The sequence below is a fragment of the Corylus avellana genome, chromosome 5 (assembly GCF_965113065.1).
Source record: "Corylus avellana chromosome 5, dhCorAvel1.hap1.2, whole genome shotgun sequence".
Classification (NCBI taxonomy): Eukaryota; Viridiplantae; Streptophyta; class Magnoliopsida; order Fagales; family Betulaceae; genus Corylus; species Corylus avellana.
This window is the reverse complement of record NC_142494.1, coordinates 12417439-12438685: the sequence shown is the minus strand read 5'-3', so window position 1 is coordinate 12438685 and position 21247 is coordinate 12417439. Positions and strand designations below refer to the sequence as shown.

Sequence of the window (21247 nt, the reverse complement as noted above, 5' to 3'; positions counted from 1 at the left end):
TTATGGCCAATGATTCTGGTTTAGATGAGGAGTCCAAGAGCTTTGTGGTAGCTCTTGGAGAAACGATACTATCGGAATTGCATAGGAGAGAGAGGCTCAAAAGCGGGATCTACGAAAGCATTCTATTTTAGGCAATTGTTTGCTTGAAGAGGACTCAACAATTCTTAAGAGCACACCATACTCTATGTCCTTAGCTGATGTTGGATTAAGTCCCATGATTTCTTTTTCGTATGAGTATGTTTTTTTTTTTTTTTTTCTAAAGTGTTAACTAAACCGGAGGAAATGGAATTGGATCAAATTAATCTTTGCAATTTTTCTCTTCTCAAACACATCTGTTAGATGACCTTTGATTATATATTTATTTTTCTCTTCTCAAACACATCAAATAATTGAACTGGATTTTGATTAATTTTATGAAATTAATCTTTTGTATAAATAAAGGTTATTGCATATATGTTAGATGACCTTTCATTTAGAAATCATGGCCCTAATATGCATTACAACTTCTTCTTCTTCTTGTTTTCTTCCCTAATCAATACGATTAAAATTCAAAAATAAGGTCCTCTATTTGTGTATAAGGTCCTCTATGTCTGGTGTATAAGGTCCTCTATTTGTGTCCACAGAAGCAGGAAGATGTTCTGCAAACGCCTATCTGCGATCGATCGCATCAGGCCTGCGATCGATCGCAGGGTACTCTGTTTCTCAGTTTCAGCTTCTGATCCTGCGATCGATCCTGCGATCGATCGCAGCATCAGTAGGTTCCTCACATTGGGTGTCCGATCCTGCGATCGATCCTGCGATCGATCCTGCGATCGATCGCAGCATCAGTAGGTTCCTCACATTGGGTGTCTGGTACTGCGATCGATCCTGCGATCGATCGCAGCATCAGTAGGTTCCTCACATTGGGTGTCTGGTACTGCGATCGATCCTGCGATCGATCGCAGCATCAGTAGGTTCCTCACATTGGGTGTCTGGTACTGCGATCGATCGCAGGATCGATCGCAGCATCAGTAGGTTCCTCACATTGGGTGTCTGGTACTGCGATCGATCATGCGATCGATCGCAGTTTGCTCTGATTCCGATTAGTTAAGTTTAATGGATTAAAGTAAAGTTTAATGGATTAATGGATTAAAGTAAAGTAAAGTTTATTGGAACTTTGCTCATGTAATTGCTAATATTAGGCTTTAAAATTAGGGTTAAATACGAAAGTGGCCCATGTGTTTTTGAGTTTTTAAAAATGGTAAAATTACGTTGTGTTATGTGTACTATCTCCGCATAATCATTTCCCGACAATAATCAAATACTTCCAAATCAATTTTTCATCTTGTCCCTAGCTCCACATGGATGGGTTTCTTTCACACCTAACCCATCCTCGTTGCCCTAGCATTGCCATTCTTCCCATATTTAGTCAATTTAATCTTACAAATCAAATATTATATTTGTGGACTTATGTTGACTCCACATAAATCAATGGTGGACTACATAAGTCTAATGGTTGATCTCTTGAGTGTGTAAGAGAATATAAGCCAAATATCAAAAACTTATTGACCGCTAACATTTCTCTAAAAAATGTAAAACTGTCATTGAGCTAAACTAGTAAATAAATTACAAATAGAAATTTGTTCTAAACTAGTAACCCACTTCTAGAATATTTTGTTAGGTAACATCGCATTGAGCTAGCATCATTTCGTATATATTTGTTCTAAACTAGTAACCCACTTCTAGAATTCTCTCATTACTCATGCTCCTTTTAAACTTTCCCTCTCTTAATATTTGAGAACAGACCTCCCATTTAATTCTATTAATTCAATTCTTAAGAATCTGATCTTCTAATTCCCTTGTGTGCGTACATGTACGTAACGAATAACCTTTAATAGGGACATCAATATGGATAGGAGTTGGATGCGGGAAAGTACGCGATGTTCAGAGCGATTTCAAAAAGGTGTGGAAGAATTCATGGGAATGGCAGTTAAATCAGTTGATTCACGTGATATGACAAAGTGTCCATGCCGTGATTGTGCAAATCGATATTATTCTCATATTAGCGAGGTGAAGGGTCACTTGTATATGAATGGATTTACTCCGACATACACTAGATGGATATTTCACGGGGAAGATCATTTTAGGGAAAACACTTCTACAAACATGCACACACATACAAGTGAAATGATGGAGGAGGTTGATGCAGTTGAAGAATTGTTAGACGATGTATGTATGGGGACATTTGTTGATGCTAACATCGGAGAATCCTCTACTTCACAGGGCCCCACAACTGATAATCACGAACAAACAAGCTCCTTCTACCAATTTTGGGAAGATGGTTTACGAGAACTTTATCCAGGCTGCAAGAAATTTACACGAATTGCTTTTATACTGAAGATGCTTCATATAAAGGCGTTCTGCAACATGAGTAACAAGGCGTTTGATATGATGATTGACTTGATAAAGACGGCCCTCCCAGATGGAGAGACATTGCCACGCTCGTATAGAGAAGCAATACAGTTTAGGCGACACTTGGGATTCGGTTACGATAAGATACACGCATGCAAGAATGGTTGTGTGCTTTTTTGGAAAGAACATGCAGACAAAGTGGTATGCCCAAAGTGCAACAATTCAAGATGGATTGATGGCAAAGGCAGAAAAAGTAATATTCCTCAAAAGGTCTTACGGTATTTCCCAATAAAATCGAGGTTACAACGGTTGTTTATGACAAAAGAAATGGCCAAGGAAATGCGGTGGCACAAAGAAGGTCGAGAAGATGATGGCAATACTCTCAGACACCCCGCCGATTCTATTGTATGGAAAGAGTTTGATAAAAGACATGAGTGGTTTGCAAGTGATTCCCGCAACGTGCGGCTTGGCTTAGCAAGTGATGGTTTCAACCCATATGGTAATATGAGTACAACATATAGCATATGGGCAGTAATGTTAACGGTGTACAATCTCCCTCCGTGGATGTGTATGAAGAGTCCAAATTTGATGTTGCCCCTTATTATCCCAGGGCCTTCAGATCCTGGAAAGAATATTGATGTATATTTGCGGCCATTGGTTGATGACTTGAAAGATTTATGGAATGAAGGCATACGCGTGTACGATGCATCAAAGAAAGAGACATTTCAATTGCATGCGACATTACTATGGACTATAAATGATTTTCCTGCATATGGAAAATTATCTGGGTGGTCTACAATTGGAAAGCTTGCATGTCCAGTATGTAATAAGGATACATCGTTCAGGTATTTGAAGTATGGGCATAAGGTGTGCTTCATGTGTCATCGTCGGTGGCTTCCTCAAGAGCATCCATGGCGCAAAAGAGGAGATTTGTTCGATGGTACAGAGGAGCATAGATTGCAACCTGAAGAATTGTCTGAAAGTCAATTGTTGAAACAGCTAAGAGATGCTGAGGGTTTGCAATTTCGAAAAACAAGCGGGAGAAAGAGAAAGAACACAGATGTTGTGTTGAATTGGAAGAAGAGAAGTATTTTCTTTGAGTTGCCTTACTGGTCAAGCTTGAAACTACGTCATAATTTAGATGTAATGCATATTGAGAAGAACATATGTGAAAGTATCTTAGGTACGTTGATGAATATCGATGGGAAGACCAAGGACACAGTCAAGGCACGAAGAGATTTACAGTTGATGGGTATACGTAAAGAATTGCATGTGCAGCCAAATGGTGAAACTTATAGGATGCCACTTGCGAAGTACACCTTGACAAGAGATGAGAAGAAGAGTTTATGTGAGTGGTTGAAAGGTGTTAAATTTCCTGACGGGTATGCATCTAACATTGGTCGATGTGTGAACAAGCTTCCTGGTAAAATTTCGGGTATGAAAAGCCACGATTGTCATGTCTTCTTACAGCGCTTGCTTCCTGTTGCAATTCGAAATTTCTCTACGTCGGAAATACGAACAACATTGACCGAGTTCAGTACATTTTTTACGCAGTTATGTGCACGGACGTTGAAAGTTGATATCCTAAAACAAATGAAAGTCGACATTGTAACAATTTTATGCAAAATGGAAAAAATATTTCCGCCAGCTTTTTTTGATGTTATGATCCATCTAGCACTTCATTTACCTCGGGAGGCCGAGCTTGCTGGTCCCGTACAAAACCGTTGGATGTATCCGTTCGAAAGAGAACTTGGAAGATATAAGAAGTGGACGCGTAACAAAGCGCGTCCAGAGGGGTCTATTGTCGAGTGTTACTTAGCTGAGGAGAGCTTGACCTTCTGTTCCAGGTACCTTCGGGGGATTGAGACAAGATGGAACCGTGAACGGAGAAATGTTGACGTTGATGTTGTAGAATTGAGCCAGCGCTTGGATGTGTTCTCCCAACGAGTTCGGCCGTTAGGAGCAGCTAAATTAGTAACACTGGATGCTAATGATTTTGCTAGGGCACGATGGTATGTGCTTACCAATTGTAACGAAACGGCCTCATATTTGGAGTAAGTTTAGTAATGGCCTTTGTGTTTTACTTGTTACGACATGTTATAATTGTAGGGTTGATGATCATTTACCAATACGTTTATTTTTCATGCAGTGAACATTATAATATGATCAAAAGAGAAGGCGGCCGTGACATTGATAAAAAGCATGAAGCTAACTTTGAACGTTGGTTCCATAAACGTTTATACAATAGTGGGCGTACTGCAGCCAATGACTCAAAACACTTATATGATCTTGCATGTGGGCCTGATCGTCATGTTCATTCGTATAGAGGTTGCATCGTGAATGGGGTTAGGTATCACACAAAAGAATGTGCAGAAACTCGTACTACTCAGAACAGTGGTGTTTCTGTTTCAGGTGAGGACGAAACCTCAATAACGGAGTATTATGGTGAGTTAAAAAATATTCTAGAGTTACGTTACCCTGGCCAAAATCTCGTGTACTTGTTTGAGTGTGATTGGTGGGACACTGGGAGTGCAACAGGAGTACGAATGGACCAAGGCTTCACGATTGTGAATACTTCTCGTAAATGGTGTGAATCCGACCCGTTCATCTTAGCATGTCAAGCTTCGCAAGTGTTTTACTTGGATGATCCCAAATTGGGTGGTAATTGGAAAGTGGTGCAGAAGTGGATCAATAGAGACATCTATGATATTCCAACAGTACAAAAGGGAGATAATACAGAAGATGACCAAAGACTCAGTGATGACGTATACCAGGAAGGTGAATGTGTTGGGGGTAATATGGTCTTTGTTGATGAAGCGAATGTTGAAGCCTCCACTCAATTACGTAGAGATGATGCGACAATAGCAATTGACGAATTATATATTCAACTTGATGCAAGCATGTTTGCCAACGATAACTTGCCAGACGAGGACCATTATACAAACTTTGATGAGGAAGAGGAGTTATGTAGCGACAACGATATAGACTCTGAACACGAAGAGGACTCTGAACACGAACAATCATCTTCAAGTAACAGTGCTACAGATTCTGAATATGAATCTGATGATGAAATGTGTTGAACACATAAGCTCAAATTTGGTGTAAGTACAAAGTGTATTAGCATATTTAATGAAATTGATGCTCTCTCTCTCTCTCTCTATATATATATATATATATATATATATATATATATTGTGGTGTTTTTATTTTTATTTTTTACTAGCATGATTATTGTATGTTTGTCAAAAATATTGAACATGCTATATGGTTATAAATTGACTAATATAATTTTGTGGTTTTTGACTTGTTAGCAGATTGATCATAACAATGACAACAACAGGACGCAAACGTGTTCCAGCAGCACGAGGCCGAGGCCGAGGCCAAGGTCAAGGCCGGGGCCTTATTGACGAGCATGAGAGTCCGACTCTCAATTCTGGGTTTGGTGATACAGATATGCATGTGTCGCCCTCGCCCCCCCTCCTCCTCGAGTCAGTGGATGGGCATCCTTCGCATGAGTCTAATAATCCTATTCACTCAGTGGCAGGATTGGATTCACAGGGAGCCGCCCCTACTGCATCTTGTAAGTTCATGAATTTTATATTTATGAACTGTTATTTTTGTATTATTTTGGTTTGTTATAGACATTTGACAATATACTTTTCCAAATATAACTTACTACGTTACCATGTTTTGCATAACAGCTACCACGTCTGTCAGAAGTGTAAGGGGTAAGGCCAAGTGTAAGAAGTTGAGTGACCATGTACTTAAGCATGGTCCCGTAGTGCTAAACATCCCAAATAGACACCGGGCACCTGTAGGCGAGAATGCATCATGGTTTGCAAGCAAGATTGGGGAGATTATTCGTAACATGTGCGAACTCCATCACGGTGAATGGAAAAAGGTCCCAGCTGAAGAAAAGAGCAAGTTGTTGTTTCATGTTCAGGTATGAATATCAATGTAATGTTTAATAATATGTTTCGTATGGAAAATTAATGTGACACATTTTTTACCATTGTTTTCTTATCTATTATGTATCAGTCAAACTTCGCACTGAATATGGAACGATACGAGCACATCAAAGCTGTTGAAAATAAATTGGGTCGTGCATATGCTAGGCTTCGTTCGAACTTGTATAGGGATCATTACAAGAAATATTTTGACGGCATTGATAAAGACGATGATGAGGGGATTGCCAGGGCTAAGGCTATTGGGAGGGAAAACGTGCCAGCAGGGTATGGTCCTCAACAGTGGAACCTAATATGTGACTCATTTGATGACGGTAAATGGAAGGTAAATATATATTATTATACTGATTAGAATATTCAAATTGATATAATTTGCATGCACTTGAGGACATTTTATGAATAATTGTGTTTTTTTTTTCTTTCCAAATTTCATAGAAAAAGTCTGAACGAAATACCCTAAACAGAAGCAAATTGGAAACAAATCACACAGCTGGGACTTGTTCATTTGTCAATGTCATTTACAAAAAGGTAAGTATCTCGTACCATAATTTAATGAAAGTAACGTTATTTAGTGTAAACTTTGATTATATGTATTATGTGTAGGAACAAGAAACAAAAGTGAAGCCTAATCCTGTTGAACTGTATGAGGTTACCCATACAAGAAAAAAGGATAAACAGTTTGTGAACGACAAATGCAAAAGTCTATATGTAAGTAATTGTTTACGCTCCGATCATTAAGTTGATTAGTGAAGAACATGAATAGTAAACTTGCATGAAGTATATGTTAAACTAAGGCCAACTATGACTTGTGCAGCTTCAAATGCAAGAATTAACAACCAGTGAGGGCTTAGAGGAAGGCAATGTGGAGGGAACAAGTGTGGATGACCGAATGCAAGAAATAGTCACACAAGTACTAGGGGGCCGACGAACTGGGCACGTTAGAGGAATGGGATGCGGTCTTATTCCTACCCCTTTAAGAACTTCATCTCAAGCGTTCACCCAGTTCGACAACCACGATGAGTGTAGGAAAAGACAAGAAGATACTCAAAGCGAGCTTCAACAGACTAGAATTGAACTTCATCAGTACAGAGAGAATTTGCAAGCCAACGTTGAGGAAACGAACAAATTAAAAGCCACTGTTGAGTTCTTAATGTCACGTATTGGAGGGTTAGTGAAACTTTACCTATGCATTAATTTTACAAAAACACACATACTAAGTAATCGTTAAAAAGCTTATTGATCATTATATGAAATTTTATTCTATTAGGTCTGGAGGGAGCTTGCTTGGAGGTGCATCAAGTGAAGCCAACAATTGAGGGAGCTTTGGAATAACTTTATTTAGGATGTACTCTTTGATAGCATGTATTTGTGATATATTTTTTGATACTATGTATTTGGATAGTTGTTGGTACTTTCTATTTGCTAATGTGTATTTGACTATTTGTTGATCGTGATCTGTTTGGTAATGTATATCTGTTGGTACTTTTTATTTGGTTTATATTATATTAAGATATTCGCAAAATTTTTGGTTCAACAACTTTTGAGTTAGTAAATCTCCCTTGACATGGTTATCAAGGTTAAAGAACTTTGAGTAAACAATGCAAGGGAGTAATAATATCTTTCTAAATTTTATTTTTAAGTGTATGCAGGATGACAAGAGTACAAGAAAGTTAAACCGCCCAAGCAGGTTCTCGCTTTAATATATTTCATGAAGAAACACATTTTTAGTATCTCTTTCTCTATCATTTTGGGTTTCATTTTCATTGTCTTTGATATTATATATTGGTTCATTGTGGTAGATTACTCAAATTGCTTATGAGGATGAATTGGCAAGGAAGAGAATGCAGATAAGTACTTTATTTTGGGTTTTGGAATTTTGCTGCCCATGAATTGTAAAAAAAATATTTAATAGTTTTTTCCCTTGACAGGTTTGGTTAATGGGGCAGTTCTCACATATTTTTTATGATTTTGATGAGGTTAGTCATTTTGAGTTATGTTTCTTGTGGGCATTTAGATTAGTTTGATTATTTCATATATTAATTGATTCATCAAAGAATGTTGTTGTGTACTTAAACATAAATGCAATGTTTCTTATAGAGGTACTCTACGTGCATTTTATTTGCCCATGCATGGAGTTATGTTTCTCCGGATAAGTTTTCCTGCTGAATTCTTTTAGTGTTGGTTTCTTCATAGTGAACTTTTTTTTTTGGCCTCAATCTTGTTAGGCGCACAATGCTTATCATGGTGTTGGCATTGTCAAATTGATGGGCCGTAGCAGTAGATATATAGCTATGCATGCATCCCTAGCTAGTGGACAAATTGACATATGTTTGATTCATGAGGTACTTATTACTAGCAATTAATTGGATAGTTATCTTTGTGAGCTGTTACTGATTCTACTGATATGCACATCTAAGGTATCTTTTAATTTGCACGGGCCTCATGGTGTTTTGAGTCATCTGAAATACCTGATTGAGACAAAGGGTTCGGCTGTTATTTGTGTCGCAGAGGGAGCACGGCAGGTGAGTTACGTAAGGAATTCATATTTTCGCTTTTGGGTTGAATACTATTAATTGATCAGGAGATTTTAATTGTGCAGTTCTTTTTTGGCTTCATGAAATACTGTGAAAAACTGCCTGTGTTCATTTCATTGCATTGCATAGATCTTATAACTTCTTCATTATATTTTTCCCCAAGATGAAGAGTAAAATTCAGTATGTTATTGTTTTTTGATGCAGAATTTTATTCAGAAAACTAATGCTAAAGATGCGTTTGGGAACATTGTATTTGGAGATTTCGGTGTCCACATTCAACAAGAGGTTGGTGGTTGTATTTTGACTAATTTCATGTGGTCTTCATCTCTCCATGACTCTTGAGACAAGTTAAGTGGGTTGATAAATAATGAGCTGACTAAAAGTCTAATTTTTAACATCATTGATATGTGTTGCATGGATAAGAATGGACTGCACTTTGGCGTTTTAGTTGTCATTTGTCAGAGTTACAAATATGATATATTTTAAGCCATCAAGATCTTACTCTATTAGTGACTCTTTTTGCTAAGACTAGTCAGTTGCTTTTTTGATGTTCTTTGTGTGAATTGAGAATCACTTGAACTGGAAATCATTAGAAAACGTACTGATGCTGCGATCGATCGCACTTGGGAGTGCGATCGATCCCAAAATTTCGAAAACCTACTGATGCTGCGATCGATCGTACTCAAGTGCGATCGATCGCAGCATCAGTAGGTTTTCGGAAAATTGCGATCGATCTCACTCCAAGTGCGATCGATCTCCAAATTCCGAAAACCTACTGATGCTGCGATCGATCGCACTTGGAGTGCGATCGATCGCAGCATCAGTAGGTTTTCGGAAAATTGCGATCGATCTCAGTCCAAGTGCGATCGATCTCCAAATTTTGAAAACCTACTGATGATGCGATCGATCGCACACAAGTGTGCGATCGATCGCAGTTTTTTTTTTTTTTTTTTTTAGGGACCATTAGGGTCGACAATTGTCGACCCTAATGGTCAACTAATCAGCGTCTACTTCAAAGTGGACGCTGATAGTCAATTTTTTTTTAATATTTTTGGACCATCAGCGTCCACAACTGTGGACGCTAATGGTCAACTATTAGCGTCGACTAATTCTTTTGTGTACATCATCTTTAGAGTCAAACACATGTATCTTTTAGCGTCGATAAAGTGGACGCTAAAAGTCATCATTAGGGTCGACTCTAAGTGGACGCTGATAGTTAGTTTTTTTTTTAATTTTTTAGGACCATTAGCGTCCACTTTTGTGGACGCTAATGGTTTAACTATCAGCGTCCACTCTTATTTGGACGCTAATAGTTATTATTATTATTTTTTTAAAAGGGATATTAGGGTCCATAAAGTCGACGCTAATGGTTAACTAAAAGTGGACGCTATTGCTTGACTATTAGGGTCGACTTTCGCTCCCGTTTACATCATCTTTAGGGTCCAAACATTGCGACTTTTAGGGGCGATAAAGTGGACGCTAAAAGTGATCATTAGGGTCGACTTTTAAGTGGACCCTGATGATCAGACGTTTGATCATTAGGGTCGGACTATTAGGGTCGACACTTTTAGGGTCGAAAAGTGGACGCTGTTGCCAACAGCGTCCACTTTAGGGTCTTTAGGGGCGACTTTAAGTCGCCCCTAAAGAGCTAATTTCTTGTAGTGCAATCGTCAACTGCAAATGATAAAACCATATACATGTAAATAAATGCAAAGTAAAAAAAAGTCTACTTCCACCCATATGCACCTTGTAAGTTATCTAATCATTATTTTAAGAAATCACATTAATGTAATAACTTAGGAATAGAAAGTTTATGCAACAATTTCCATCAGGTATGAGTAGCTGCCAAAGTTGCCTTACAAAGTCTAAATATCTAGGTCTCACATCCTTCTCTTCTCATCATTTTTGACTTGGAGATATTACCTAAGCTTCAGCTACAAAAATATGCCAGAAGTATCCATTCTAATCAATGTTTTCTCAATCAGAAATTCAAAAAACTTCATAATTCCTAGACATTTAATTAATGTACGTACATGCATAATGAGCATTCAGTATTGGATGTGATCAAAATCAGAATAAAAACAATGTCGTCCAATCTCAACAGTAGTTGGCGATTCATTGGAAAAACATGAATATGAAAAATCACCATGTCAGAATGGTCCTTTGGGTCCAAAAAGTAGAAAACAACCAATAAAACCCTAGAAATACAAGACAGCCCAAAAGATCCACAAGTAATTATACAAAAACCAAACCTTAGGAAATGTTTCACGTGCTTTTCATAGTGCAGTTTTTCATTGGATTTACAAGTACATAAATATAATGGTGCACATAGAGGTGATCCATATATACATACGTATGAGGTGAACCACAGGAGATCTATGCTGATCCATGGGACAGTAGCGAAGCACGTTGTCCAGGTTCGCCTGTCGCATGAGCTACATCTTCGTCCTCATCCCCTACACGTACATATTACATTGCAACTGTGTTATATATATATTTCGTATAAAGAAACATACAATGTGTGATTATCAAACATTTTGTAACCGTTACATCGATCAAACTGAAAGTTGTTCGTGTTATTATAAACCCAAAAAATAAAAACCAATAGATAGCGTTACCTAGTCGACTCGCCACTGATGATCTCACCCTCACACGGACAGGGGACTCGCTGTCTTTGGGAGGAGACCTTCTAGAACCCTAATGGTGCATATATAAGAGAACACACAAAATTGTTCACTAATGAAATTGCACATTGAGCAACCTATTATATGTTTGTTGTGAATTTTAAATGTGCTCGTAAGTACATGAACTGTGCTGAAGTATAGATTAGCAAGTGTGAGGTTGAACCCACATGGAGCTGTATAATTGTAAGAAAACTAACCAAATCTAAACTAAATAATTTCTAATATAGTTCAATAAAAATTTGGTTGTTTGGAAATAAAAATAAATTAAACATGCAATTAATCGAAACAAAATAAATAAGAATCCACCTCATTAATTCATAACAACATATATTTTAGATCATTGATTTTACCTGAACTCTACATGATAATCTAGAAATCAATCTTGTTACCATGCATATCATCCTTAAAACCCTTAACAAAAATCTAAAGCATGTTCTTCTTCTATTCAACAATTTAAAAACAAACAAAAAAAACAAATTACAAGAGATATTCAATTTTAAAGTCAACAATATGAACCATGCATTCAATTAATTAAGAGGATTCTAAATCATGAGAAAAACATGATTTAACTCATATCGGAATTCCATCGTTGTCAATTGATGTGAAGCAAGAACAATGTATTTAATCATTAAATAAAACAATATTATTCTGAGCACAAAAAATTCTAAAAAATAAATGATGAAGCTTTTTAATTAGACTTCATCCTCAACTTTAATTAACAATTTTGGCCTCTCATATTAAAATACATAACAAAATAGAAATAAAAAGACATAAAAAAAGAAATGCTATATATGCGTCGCTCCCCCAAATTCAAAACTACGCTATGGCGCTCTGCGCCTCTGTCTGGCTTTCCCCGTTTGCGATGCGCGCAGCTTGTTGTTCTATTTTCAAAGAATAGATTTTCTTAAGTTTAATGCATTGCAGCGCTTTGAACCCACGTTTAGTTTAAAAGACACAAGTTGTCTTTTTGTGCTTCTTTTGTTATTTTTCTTTCTTTCTTGATTGGCTGGTCCCACGCATGGCTCATTCTTTCTTTTATTTCTTTTTTTCCCTTGGTAGAGACGTGTTGTTTGGGGTATTGCTTCTCACTTTATTTTCTTTTCTTTTGTGTTGGAAATAACATCACATTGGGAGGGAAACTGTTAGAGATATTATAGCTGTTTTTAAAGTGAGGTGCCTCCAGATTTTCATCACAAAGTAGGCATCGTTCTGCGCCAAGTCAACGATGGTCAATATTATATTTATTTAGGCAAACAAGTGAGTTATACAACTTCAATCGTATAAGGTTATTGATTTATTGTAGTATTATTAATAACATATATATAATTTTCATATTATTCTCGCAACGCATCACTCGAGATGACTCCAATCTCTGGACAGATATTGGACTCCTTGTAACACCCCTATTCTAAGTGGTATGATATTAAGAACTCCAACCACCACCTATTAATAATCTTTATCTAGTTACTTAATAGGTAGTGGAGTCCAACCCCACGCTTAGGGACAATAGGGGACTCCAACTCCACGTTCTCACTTTACTAGCAGTACTAGGAACTCTAACCACCACCTATTAATAATCTTTAAGCACTGGGGACCCAACTACAACTACTGGTCTGGGGATTAGAACCCAACATTGTGGACTTCAGTCACTAGTCGGAACAGGATTCTCTCCAGTTCATTTGAACTGGAGAATATCCAGTTAGTTATAGTGGAGGAGTATTTTTGCCCCCTCACTTTTTAAGGAGACAAAAATACCCCTCCACTATAACTAATGGGATATTCTTCCGTTCAAATGAAATGGAGAGGATCATAATTCTCACTAGTTTGGGGACTAGAATACAAAATGCATTAATGTCTTTTATTATTTTTTTTGTTGTTGGAATAACACTAAAAATAAGAGTCCCCAAATGGTAGCTTAATTGGTCGAGAACCACGCCTTATAAAGCGCAGGTCACTAATTCGAATCCCCCTTCCCCCCCCTCTTGTGTGGACATGTCAAACAAAAAAAAAAAAAAACCACTAGAAATAAGAAATATGCAATATTGCATCTTTCGTTATTAAAGCAGTTTATAAATAAATCAGCAAATAATATATGATGTGACACCCAAACTGTAAATCACCCAATTTACAGTTCGATACTAAACTTTCATCGGTCCTCAATGTAAATTGTTCTAATACGATTATGTGACAACCTAACTTTGTATAACAAGGTTGTAAATGGAAATCTCTCATTTCACACGTGAAGTTACGACATCATAGATACAATTTCAAAGTAGTTTTTTAAAAAAAATAAAAAATAAATAAATAAAAAAGGTAACACTCACATAACACGTCTGACTGAATATGCCTCAATTTAAATAGATATTCCTTTTGCACTATTAAATAATAAATACACACTAGGTGTATCAAATAAAGATAAGTGCCACAAGCGACACATAAGTACAAAATATAAACTAAGTTAGAGTCATATTACACATATTCAACGGAAATAGACTTACCATAAAACAAAAGAGCTAGACATCATGGTCTAGCAACAAAACATAGTAGATCGATGGTATCCTCAAAAACCACTAAAATCGGCGTAAGGGTTCTCACACTCGTCCTCTGAACCTGTAACATGGTCTATGTAAATATGTTTAATATCATATTTACATAGACAAACAAGTGAGTTCTACTGATTCAATAGTATAAGGTTAATGATTTATTGTGGTATTATTAATATCAATTGTATAATTTTCATATTATTCATGCAATGCATCATTTCAAGGACTCTAACCTCTATGGTCGTTCTCACTTTACTACTAGTACTAGGGGACCCCAACCGCCAGTCTGGGGACTAAAACCCACTTTGTTATTATATTTTAACTCTGTGGATAGTATAAGGTTTTGCATCTAAAGAAATTCGAACCTTAGGCTTGATGAGAATGCCATCAAGCTAACTAAGGTCCTTACCACTTAAGCCAACCTCTTGATGTTTGGTGGTGTATAGCATTACCCTACACTCATTTATATAGTGTATGTTTAGAAAAGCAACCTCAATTTGAAACCATTATGACAAAAATAATTCTTTGACAAAAAAATTTTGTGGGATAACATGAATAATTAATAATGGGTTTCCTAATTCATGAAGATCAATTGCAGATAAAATTGGAAATTCATGTTGTACTCAAACCAGCACAGTGAGTACCCACTCACATGCTCATACATAAATGAGGCTAACTAATATAAAATAAACGAATGTACATACCTGGGTGCTGAAAGATGTTGAATCTTCACATTTCTAGCAATCCACCCGCTCTCCATCGCTTTAGTATTGATGCTTCTCTCAAGCATTCTTTAATAAAAGTGGATTTCCTAGATTCTGCGGATGTTATGAGCTTGCGCTTCACTTTAAGTTCCTCAAGCTTGGCAATTTCTCTATCAATTTGATTAAGAGCATTGTCTACTTGCTCTTTAACATAAAGGCCGAAGTGAGCACGTGAGATTCTCTTCAAATGATCAATGACAAATTGAATTTTGAACCCTGCTCTTTGCAAGGTTTTCAAAATTGTTGACCAGTTGAGAAGCAAATCATGGTTGATATCCACAACCTTGATGCTTTTCATGCTATATATGCACCCACATAACATGTGAAAGAGAAACATTTTTACCCTTGGACCTAACAAGGACTCAGCGCTAATGTCCCCGTGTTTAGAAAGCAAATGCTTGAGGATTGGGGCGAACTTCTTAGTAACTACGTAATCTCCAACATGTATAGCCTCTTCTTTAGGATCCAACTTATAGGAAAACTGATCAACTGCAGGCATCAAATCCAAAAAACTACCTTGATATTGATATGTAGGAATCTCTTTGTCATGATCAAGAAACTTCATAAATTGTGTATAAGCCTTGTCAGAAAATAGTAAAACTTCATCAAGGTCATAAGATAATATGTCTTTAGCAGTAGCTGTTTCCCTTTCTATAGCCTCTAAAACAATACCCAACTCCTTTTTCTCATCTTCACTCAAAGATCTTAACATGTTATACAAAATCAAATTGGGTTCGAGTTGCTTTTCCTTCTCTTGCACCATCTCTTTTGTTGCGTCTTTGGTAATCAGCCTAACAAGTTGTCCATTAGGATTTCTCAGCTCTACATATCCGTACTCTCCCTTTAGCGAAGGTATTACCTAGAAACCAACCAAAGATTGAGTCGAACACAAACCAATTGTAAAATTTTATTTAGTGAAAGTCATGATATAAATTATAGAACAAACCATGGGCAACAACCAAACCAAGATGAACTTAAATGGCACTAACATGTTGTTTAGTATACATGTGTGAGTGTAGAAAGGTTTGAGTCTCATATTAAAAAGATGTTATAAGTGTGAAAGGTTAACATAACATAGTTGGGCCAAAACTCATAGGCTTAAGTTTTTAGAATGATTGGTGCCTCAATATGCTCTATTGATCAATGGCACAATTTCTTTAACAAGTGATATCAGAGCCAATTGTGGTTCGCGGTATAGCAGAGTTATAGTGGAGTGGCGCAGGCACAAACAATGGTCCATGGAGTAGGGACAAATGTTGATAAAAAAAAAAAAATTAAAAAATTAAAAAAGCTTCCGTTTGAGGGGGAGTGTAGCAATGTGGTGATGGATTCACCCATGAGGGGGAGATTATTGAGTATACATGTGTGAATGTAGAAATGTTTGAGTCTCACATTAAGAAGATGTCATAAGTGTGAGTAATTAATATAGCATTGTTTGGCCAAAACCCATAGATTTAAGGTTTGTGATTGAGTGGTGTGTCAATATGTGATATTATGGGTTCACGAAAAGAATCTACAAGTTATCAATCTCCTTAAGACATGTATTCACTAAAAAGAAAAGTGTTATTCATATAAATGAATCATACAAATCTTAAAAGAAAGACCAATTAAGACCATAAGAAATGCCACATTTATTCAAGAACTACTTTGGTTGCCCAATGTTTTCCAAATATATATGCAAATTAAATAAACTGCTCTTAGAGGTAGAACCTTCATTACTAAGCCATATGCAATTTTGATAAAATCTTGAAAATAAACAAGCGTTGTTTATTCAAAGTTGTGCATTGCATCACTGCTGTGGCTAAAAAAATTAAGGTTACAATTAATATTTGTTTCGACTGCTATTCAAAATTCTCTCCTTGTATTTTCGTCTTAGTCAAAAAGAGTAAATAAGCAATGTGAAATAAGGATCAACAGACAGACACGATTGAATTTCCAAAATAAAAATGTGGTAGTATCTTAATTATTACCTTAGAGATGACGCATTTAACTTCAGCAGCAAACTGACATTCCATGCACTGATAAAGGGGTAATAGTGGATCCCTATCTTCCTCACAAGCATCACAATAGAATTCATCTTCTGTCTCATCTTCATATGTAGCAAGAGAATTCGTCAAGATAAGGCGATGTATGTGGCATTTGTGTTTAATGGTATATGGTAATGGACCACACGTAAGATGGAGATTGAAATCACAATGCAGATCGAGACAACTGAAGGCATATGAATCACATGTGGACTTGCAAGTGCTACACTTAAGTGGACTGTGGCCATCTGTAATCTCCTTGACGTGTAGAAGATGATTGTGACCCTCGTACAGTAGTATAGCAGCCCTTATCTCACTACATCCAACGTGCAAGCGGAAATTGCAATTATGATCATTTTGACAAATGTAGACGACCATATTGGTATCTTTACGACAGGCATTGCATATGCTCCCAGGAAGAGGAGCTGTCCAGTCTACAATCTGTCGTCGAGGGTATTGTTGAAGCAGAGTGAGAGGGTGGTATTGATGAAAGGGATGGTAGATCTCTTGCGGCAACTCAATGCATGTTTTGCAAATGTAAACTGCCTTGTTACAGGAAGGATGGAAACAAGCATAGGTAAGAATATTTGTGCAGGGTTTCCTACATGCATAGCAATTAATAACACTACCGTCACCATCCTTGATCATAGAGAGTATTGACAATGGATGTCCATGGAGGAAATGCTGAATCTGAGGTTCTTGACTACTTGTAGATGATTTGTTGGTATTGGGCAACAAAGTACAATCAACATGCATCCCAAAACTACACCGACCGCAGCCATAATATAAGATTCCCTGCTTCAAGGATTCATAACAACCTCTGCAATAAGATTCATCACCTGAGTTATAAATGTACAAGGTGAGAGGGCACGTATGATAGAAGTGTTGGATCTCTTGCGGCAAGTTTCGCTCATAACACGATCGATGAAGAGAAAGGTTACATGGGAAGCAAGCATAGGTTGGATGCGAGCAGTATTCCCCACATAGGCAGCAGTGGATGCGATCTTTAGGCACGTTAATGAAGAGCACCAATGGATGATGGTGGATAGAAAGCGTACAAACTTGCCTGTCTTTTTCTTCGATTGTTGGCCTTATAATAGCACAGTCAACATCAACGTTGAAGTTGCACTTGTCGCAGCGGAAGACCAAGCCCTTGCGTTGCTTTGAATTACAAGCATAACAGCTTAAGCCGTCGTTTTGCTGTAGGGTAAGAGGGTGTGGATGAAGGAATAGGATCCTTGTGCCTACGCCGGATTTAGCCAAATCACCCTGGGGAGAGAGCACAGTAAACTTACGATGATGCTCATGGCTAGTCGCCCACTGGTCCATCCACGTCATCAACATTTTTCTTGAGTATTTGAAATGTACGGCTGAAAAAGATGAGCATTAAGTGACTTTTCTTTTTTTTTTTAATGGAATATATATATATACTACACTTCATTCTTTAAACCATCTGGAGCATCCACAATGGTTTAGTAATTCTTCCATTTTATCTAAAATGGCTAACCAAATCCATAAAAATCTCCCTCCATCCCATTATGTAAAATAAATTTTTTCTCTATTTGTGAACAGTGTCACGCCATATAAGGTTTTCTTTTCTTCTTTCTCTTTTCTTTTTTCTCTCTCTCCAACAAAGCTCTTCTTCCCCTTCATCTTCTTCTTCTTTTCTCTCGCTCTCTCTCTCTCTAATCTTTTTCTTTTCATTTTTCTCTCTCTCCAACGAACCTCACTTTCCCTTTATCTTCTTCTTCTCTAATTAACTCTTTTTCTCTCTCTCTCTCTCTCTCTCTCTTACCACCACACAAAACACTGATTTTTTTTCATCCACTGGTCCCTTTTTAAGCCAAGATATTTTGAATAAGAATTCTTTAGATTTGTAGAGTAATGCTATTTAGTATACTCTTATATGACTGTCATGTAATTATAATGATGTGGCAGTGAAGATCAATATTTAAATCAAAAGGGGCTTGTGAAAAGAAAAAAATCAATGGTTGATATTAATTGTCACATCATCATAGTTGTATGACAATCGTATGAGCGTACTAAACATATGAGATCATTTCACGGTGGCCCGAGTTCTTAACATATAACATCATTACTACGTATGAGACGCAATTAATTAAAGAAAAATTAAAAATATTGAAGTGATAATGTGGTAGATCCGGTTTTTTTAAAAAGGAAAACTTGTGTTGTTTAATTTGGTATATTTTTTTCATGGGAATGGTTTTTTAATAAAAATGAAAAATAAATATTATTTTGATAAAATAGAGAAAATTTTAGATAAGTTGATGGATGAGGTTTTGGAAATTGGTTAGCTAAACGACTAAGGTAAGGAGATTTTGGTGAGCCATTTTGCATTGAAAAATGGCTAAACTATTGTGAGTTGCTCTAACCATTTGTTTTGTAAATTCACTATTGAATTCATGGAACACACAAATTTAATAATATATAAATTCACCTATTCACTGTACGGTGAAAGATGAAATAGAAAATAATTTTTTATCATTTCTCATATGTATATATATATATATATATATATCCGAGAGAAACAATTGAAGAAAAAAGAGAAAGTGCAGGATAAATAGATAAAGATATCATGATTAAAAGTTGCGAAAATAAGGGACAAAACGACCCATTCCTATGCGAAACTACTTGTATCAACAGCTCACTCACTTTCCCCATTCCACCATGGCCACCAGACCACCCATCGACTTACAAACAACAGCAAATCTGCATCAAGAAAAGGGAAATGAAAGCCAAGGGAGAGGAAAGTTTACCTCAATAAACTCTGACAGATAGACTGCGAATAGGGAGAGAGCAATTTGTCAAGCAAATCTGCATCAAGAAAAGGGAAATGAAAGCCCAGGGAGAGGAAAGTTTACCTCAATAAACTCTGACAGATAGACTGCGAATAGGGAGAGAGCAATTTGTCAATCAAATCTGCATCAAGAAAAAGGAAATGAAAGCCCAGGGAGAGGAAAGTCTACCTCAATAAATTCTGACAGATAGACTGCGAATAGGGAGAGAGCAATTTGTCTGTGTGGCCCTGTAGGAGTTAATCAAGTCTTATCAATATATATATTGACAAGACTTGAAATTCATGTCCTTGCTTTGCTTGGAAAGCAAGGAAAATGATCCTTCCATACTATTTCATTTTATTGTCTTGAATTAAAATTTGTGCATTATATGATGTCAATAATGTTCACATGTTTTGTAAAATAATAATTTTATTTAGTTGACTGTTATATGACTGTTATACAATTGAGATAATGTAACTATGCAAATCAATATTTCCTTAATTAATTAGGGTTCGTTTGGTAACGCTTTTTAAGACCGTCTTTGTTTTTTAACCAAAAATTAAAAGCATTAACAAACAACTCCTATTGTCTGACTAGTTGATTTTAAATCTTAAACTCTCTGTTGTTATTGTCAACCAAAAGAATGAAAACCATCTTATTCCGCAAAGCGATACTAGTTCAAAGTTACCAAATTTCAAGCTCCTTCACTCGTGCATAGCAACAAAATATATATATATATATATATATATATATATATATATATATTCCTTCTCTCCTTCAAAAGCTTTCACTTTCAAGTCCTAGCAAAGCAAGGTATTAGATTTCAGTAAAGCTACTCTTCCATTAAAAGCCCTTCAATTTCAGTAATAGCAAAACAATACTACTACGAAAGGTATCAAATTTTGGTAAAGCACTCCTCCATATTTACAATCCTCGAAATTTTTATTTTTTATAGGAAAAACTACACATATTCCCCTAAGCATTCACATCAACCTCAACAAATTTACTCTTTATTTAGCTTGAAAAATCACTTCTTCCCCCCCCCCCCCCCCCCCTCTTTTGGCTATTTACTTTTTCCAAACACGTACAACAGGCTCAAAATTTTAGCTAGCCACTTTTATGTTCCATTCAATTTTTTTTTTTTTCAAATATTTCTTTATTCTTTTTGTAACAATCATATCTTTAAAATTTTATTTATTTCTAAGGATCATACTTTTTAAAATTTATATTTTCCTAATGGTCATATTTTTATAAACTTTATATTTTCACAACCGTCATTTTTTTATTCAAATTCACTGCCTTGCACTAGCCCCAGATATTCAGGTTGGGATCCAAATTTTGATTTTGATTTTTAAGAAAAATTCCAAAAGTTATTTGTCATGCCAACTGTGTTGTTGGTTCAGTAGTCACAACGACTTCTTTTTGTCCTAGTGGGAGAGTATGTCACTTCATCCCAGTTTGTATAGGAGTCGTATGATAGTCTACTAGATAACATTTCTCTTTAAAAAAAATTAAATAATATGAGTATATCGTTAGATACACCT

The 21247-nt window shown here is 36.4% G+C and overlaps 1 protein-coding gene across 1 annotated transcript; it reads left to right on the top strand.

Moving 5' to 3' along the window:
- Window positions 1-5706: 5706 nt before the first annotated feature.
- On the top strand, window positions 5707-7711 carry LOC148585788 (uncharacterized). Its single transcript, XM_088516756.1, has 7 exons — window positions 5707-5971; window positions 6093-6334; window positions 6430-6681; window positions 6792-6884; window positions 6960-7064; window positions 7171-7523; window positions 7624-7711. The coding sequence occupies exons 1-7, from the start codon at window positions 5719-5721 to the stop codon at window positions 7670-7672; spliced, it is 1347 nt and encodes a 448-aa protein (XP_088372882.1). The 5' UTR covers window positions 5707-5718; the 3' UTR covers window positions 7673-7711.
- Window positions 7712-21247: the final 13536 nt, after the last annotated feature.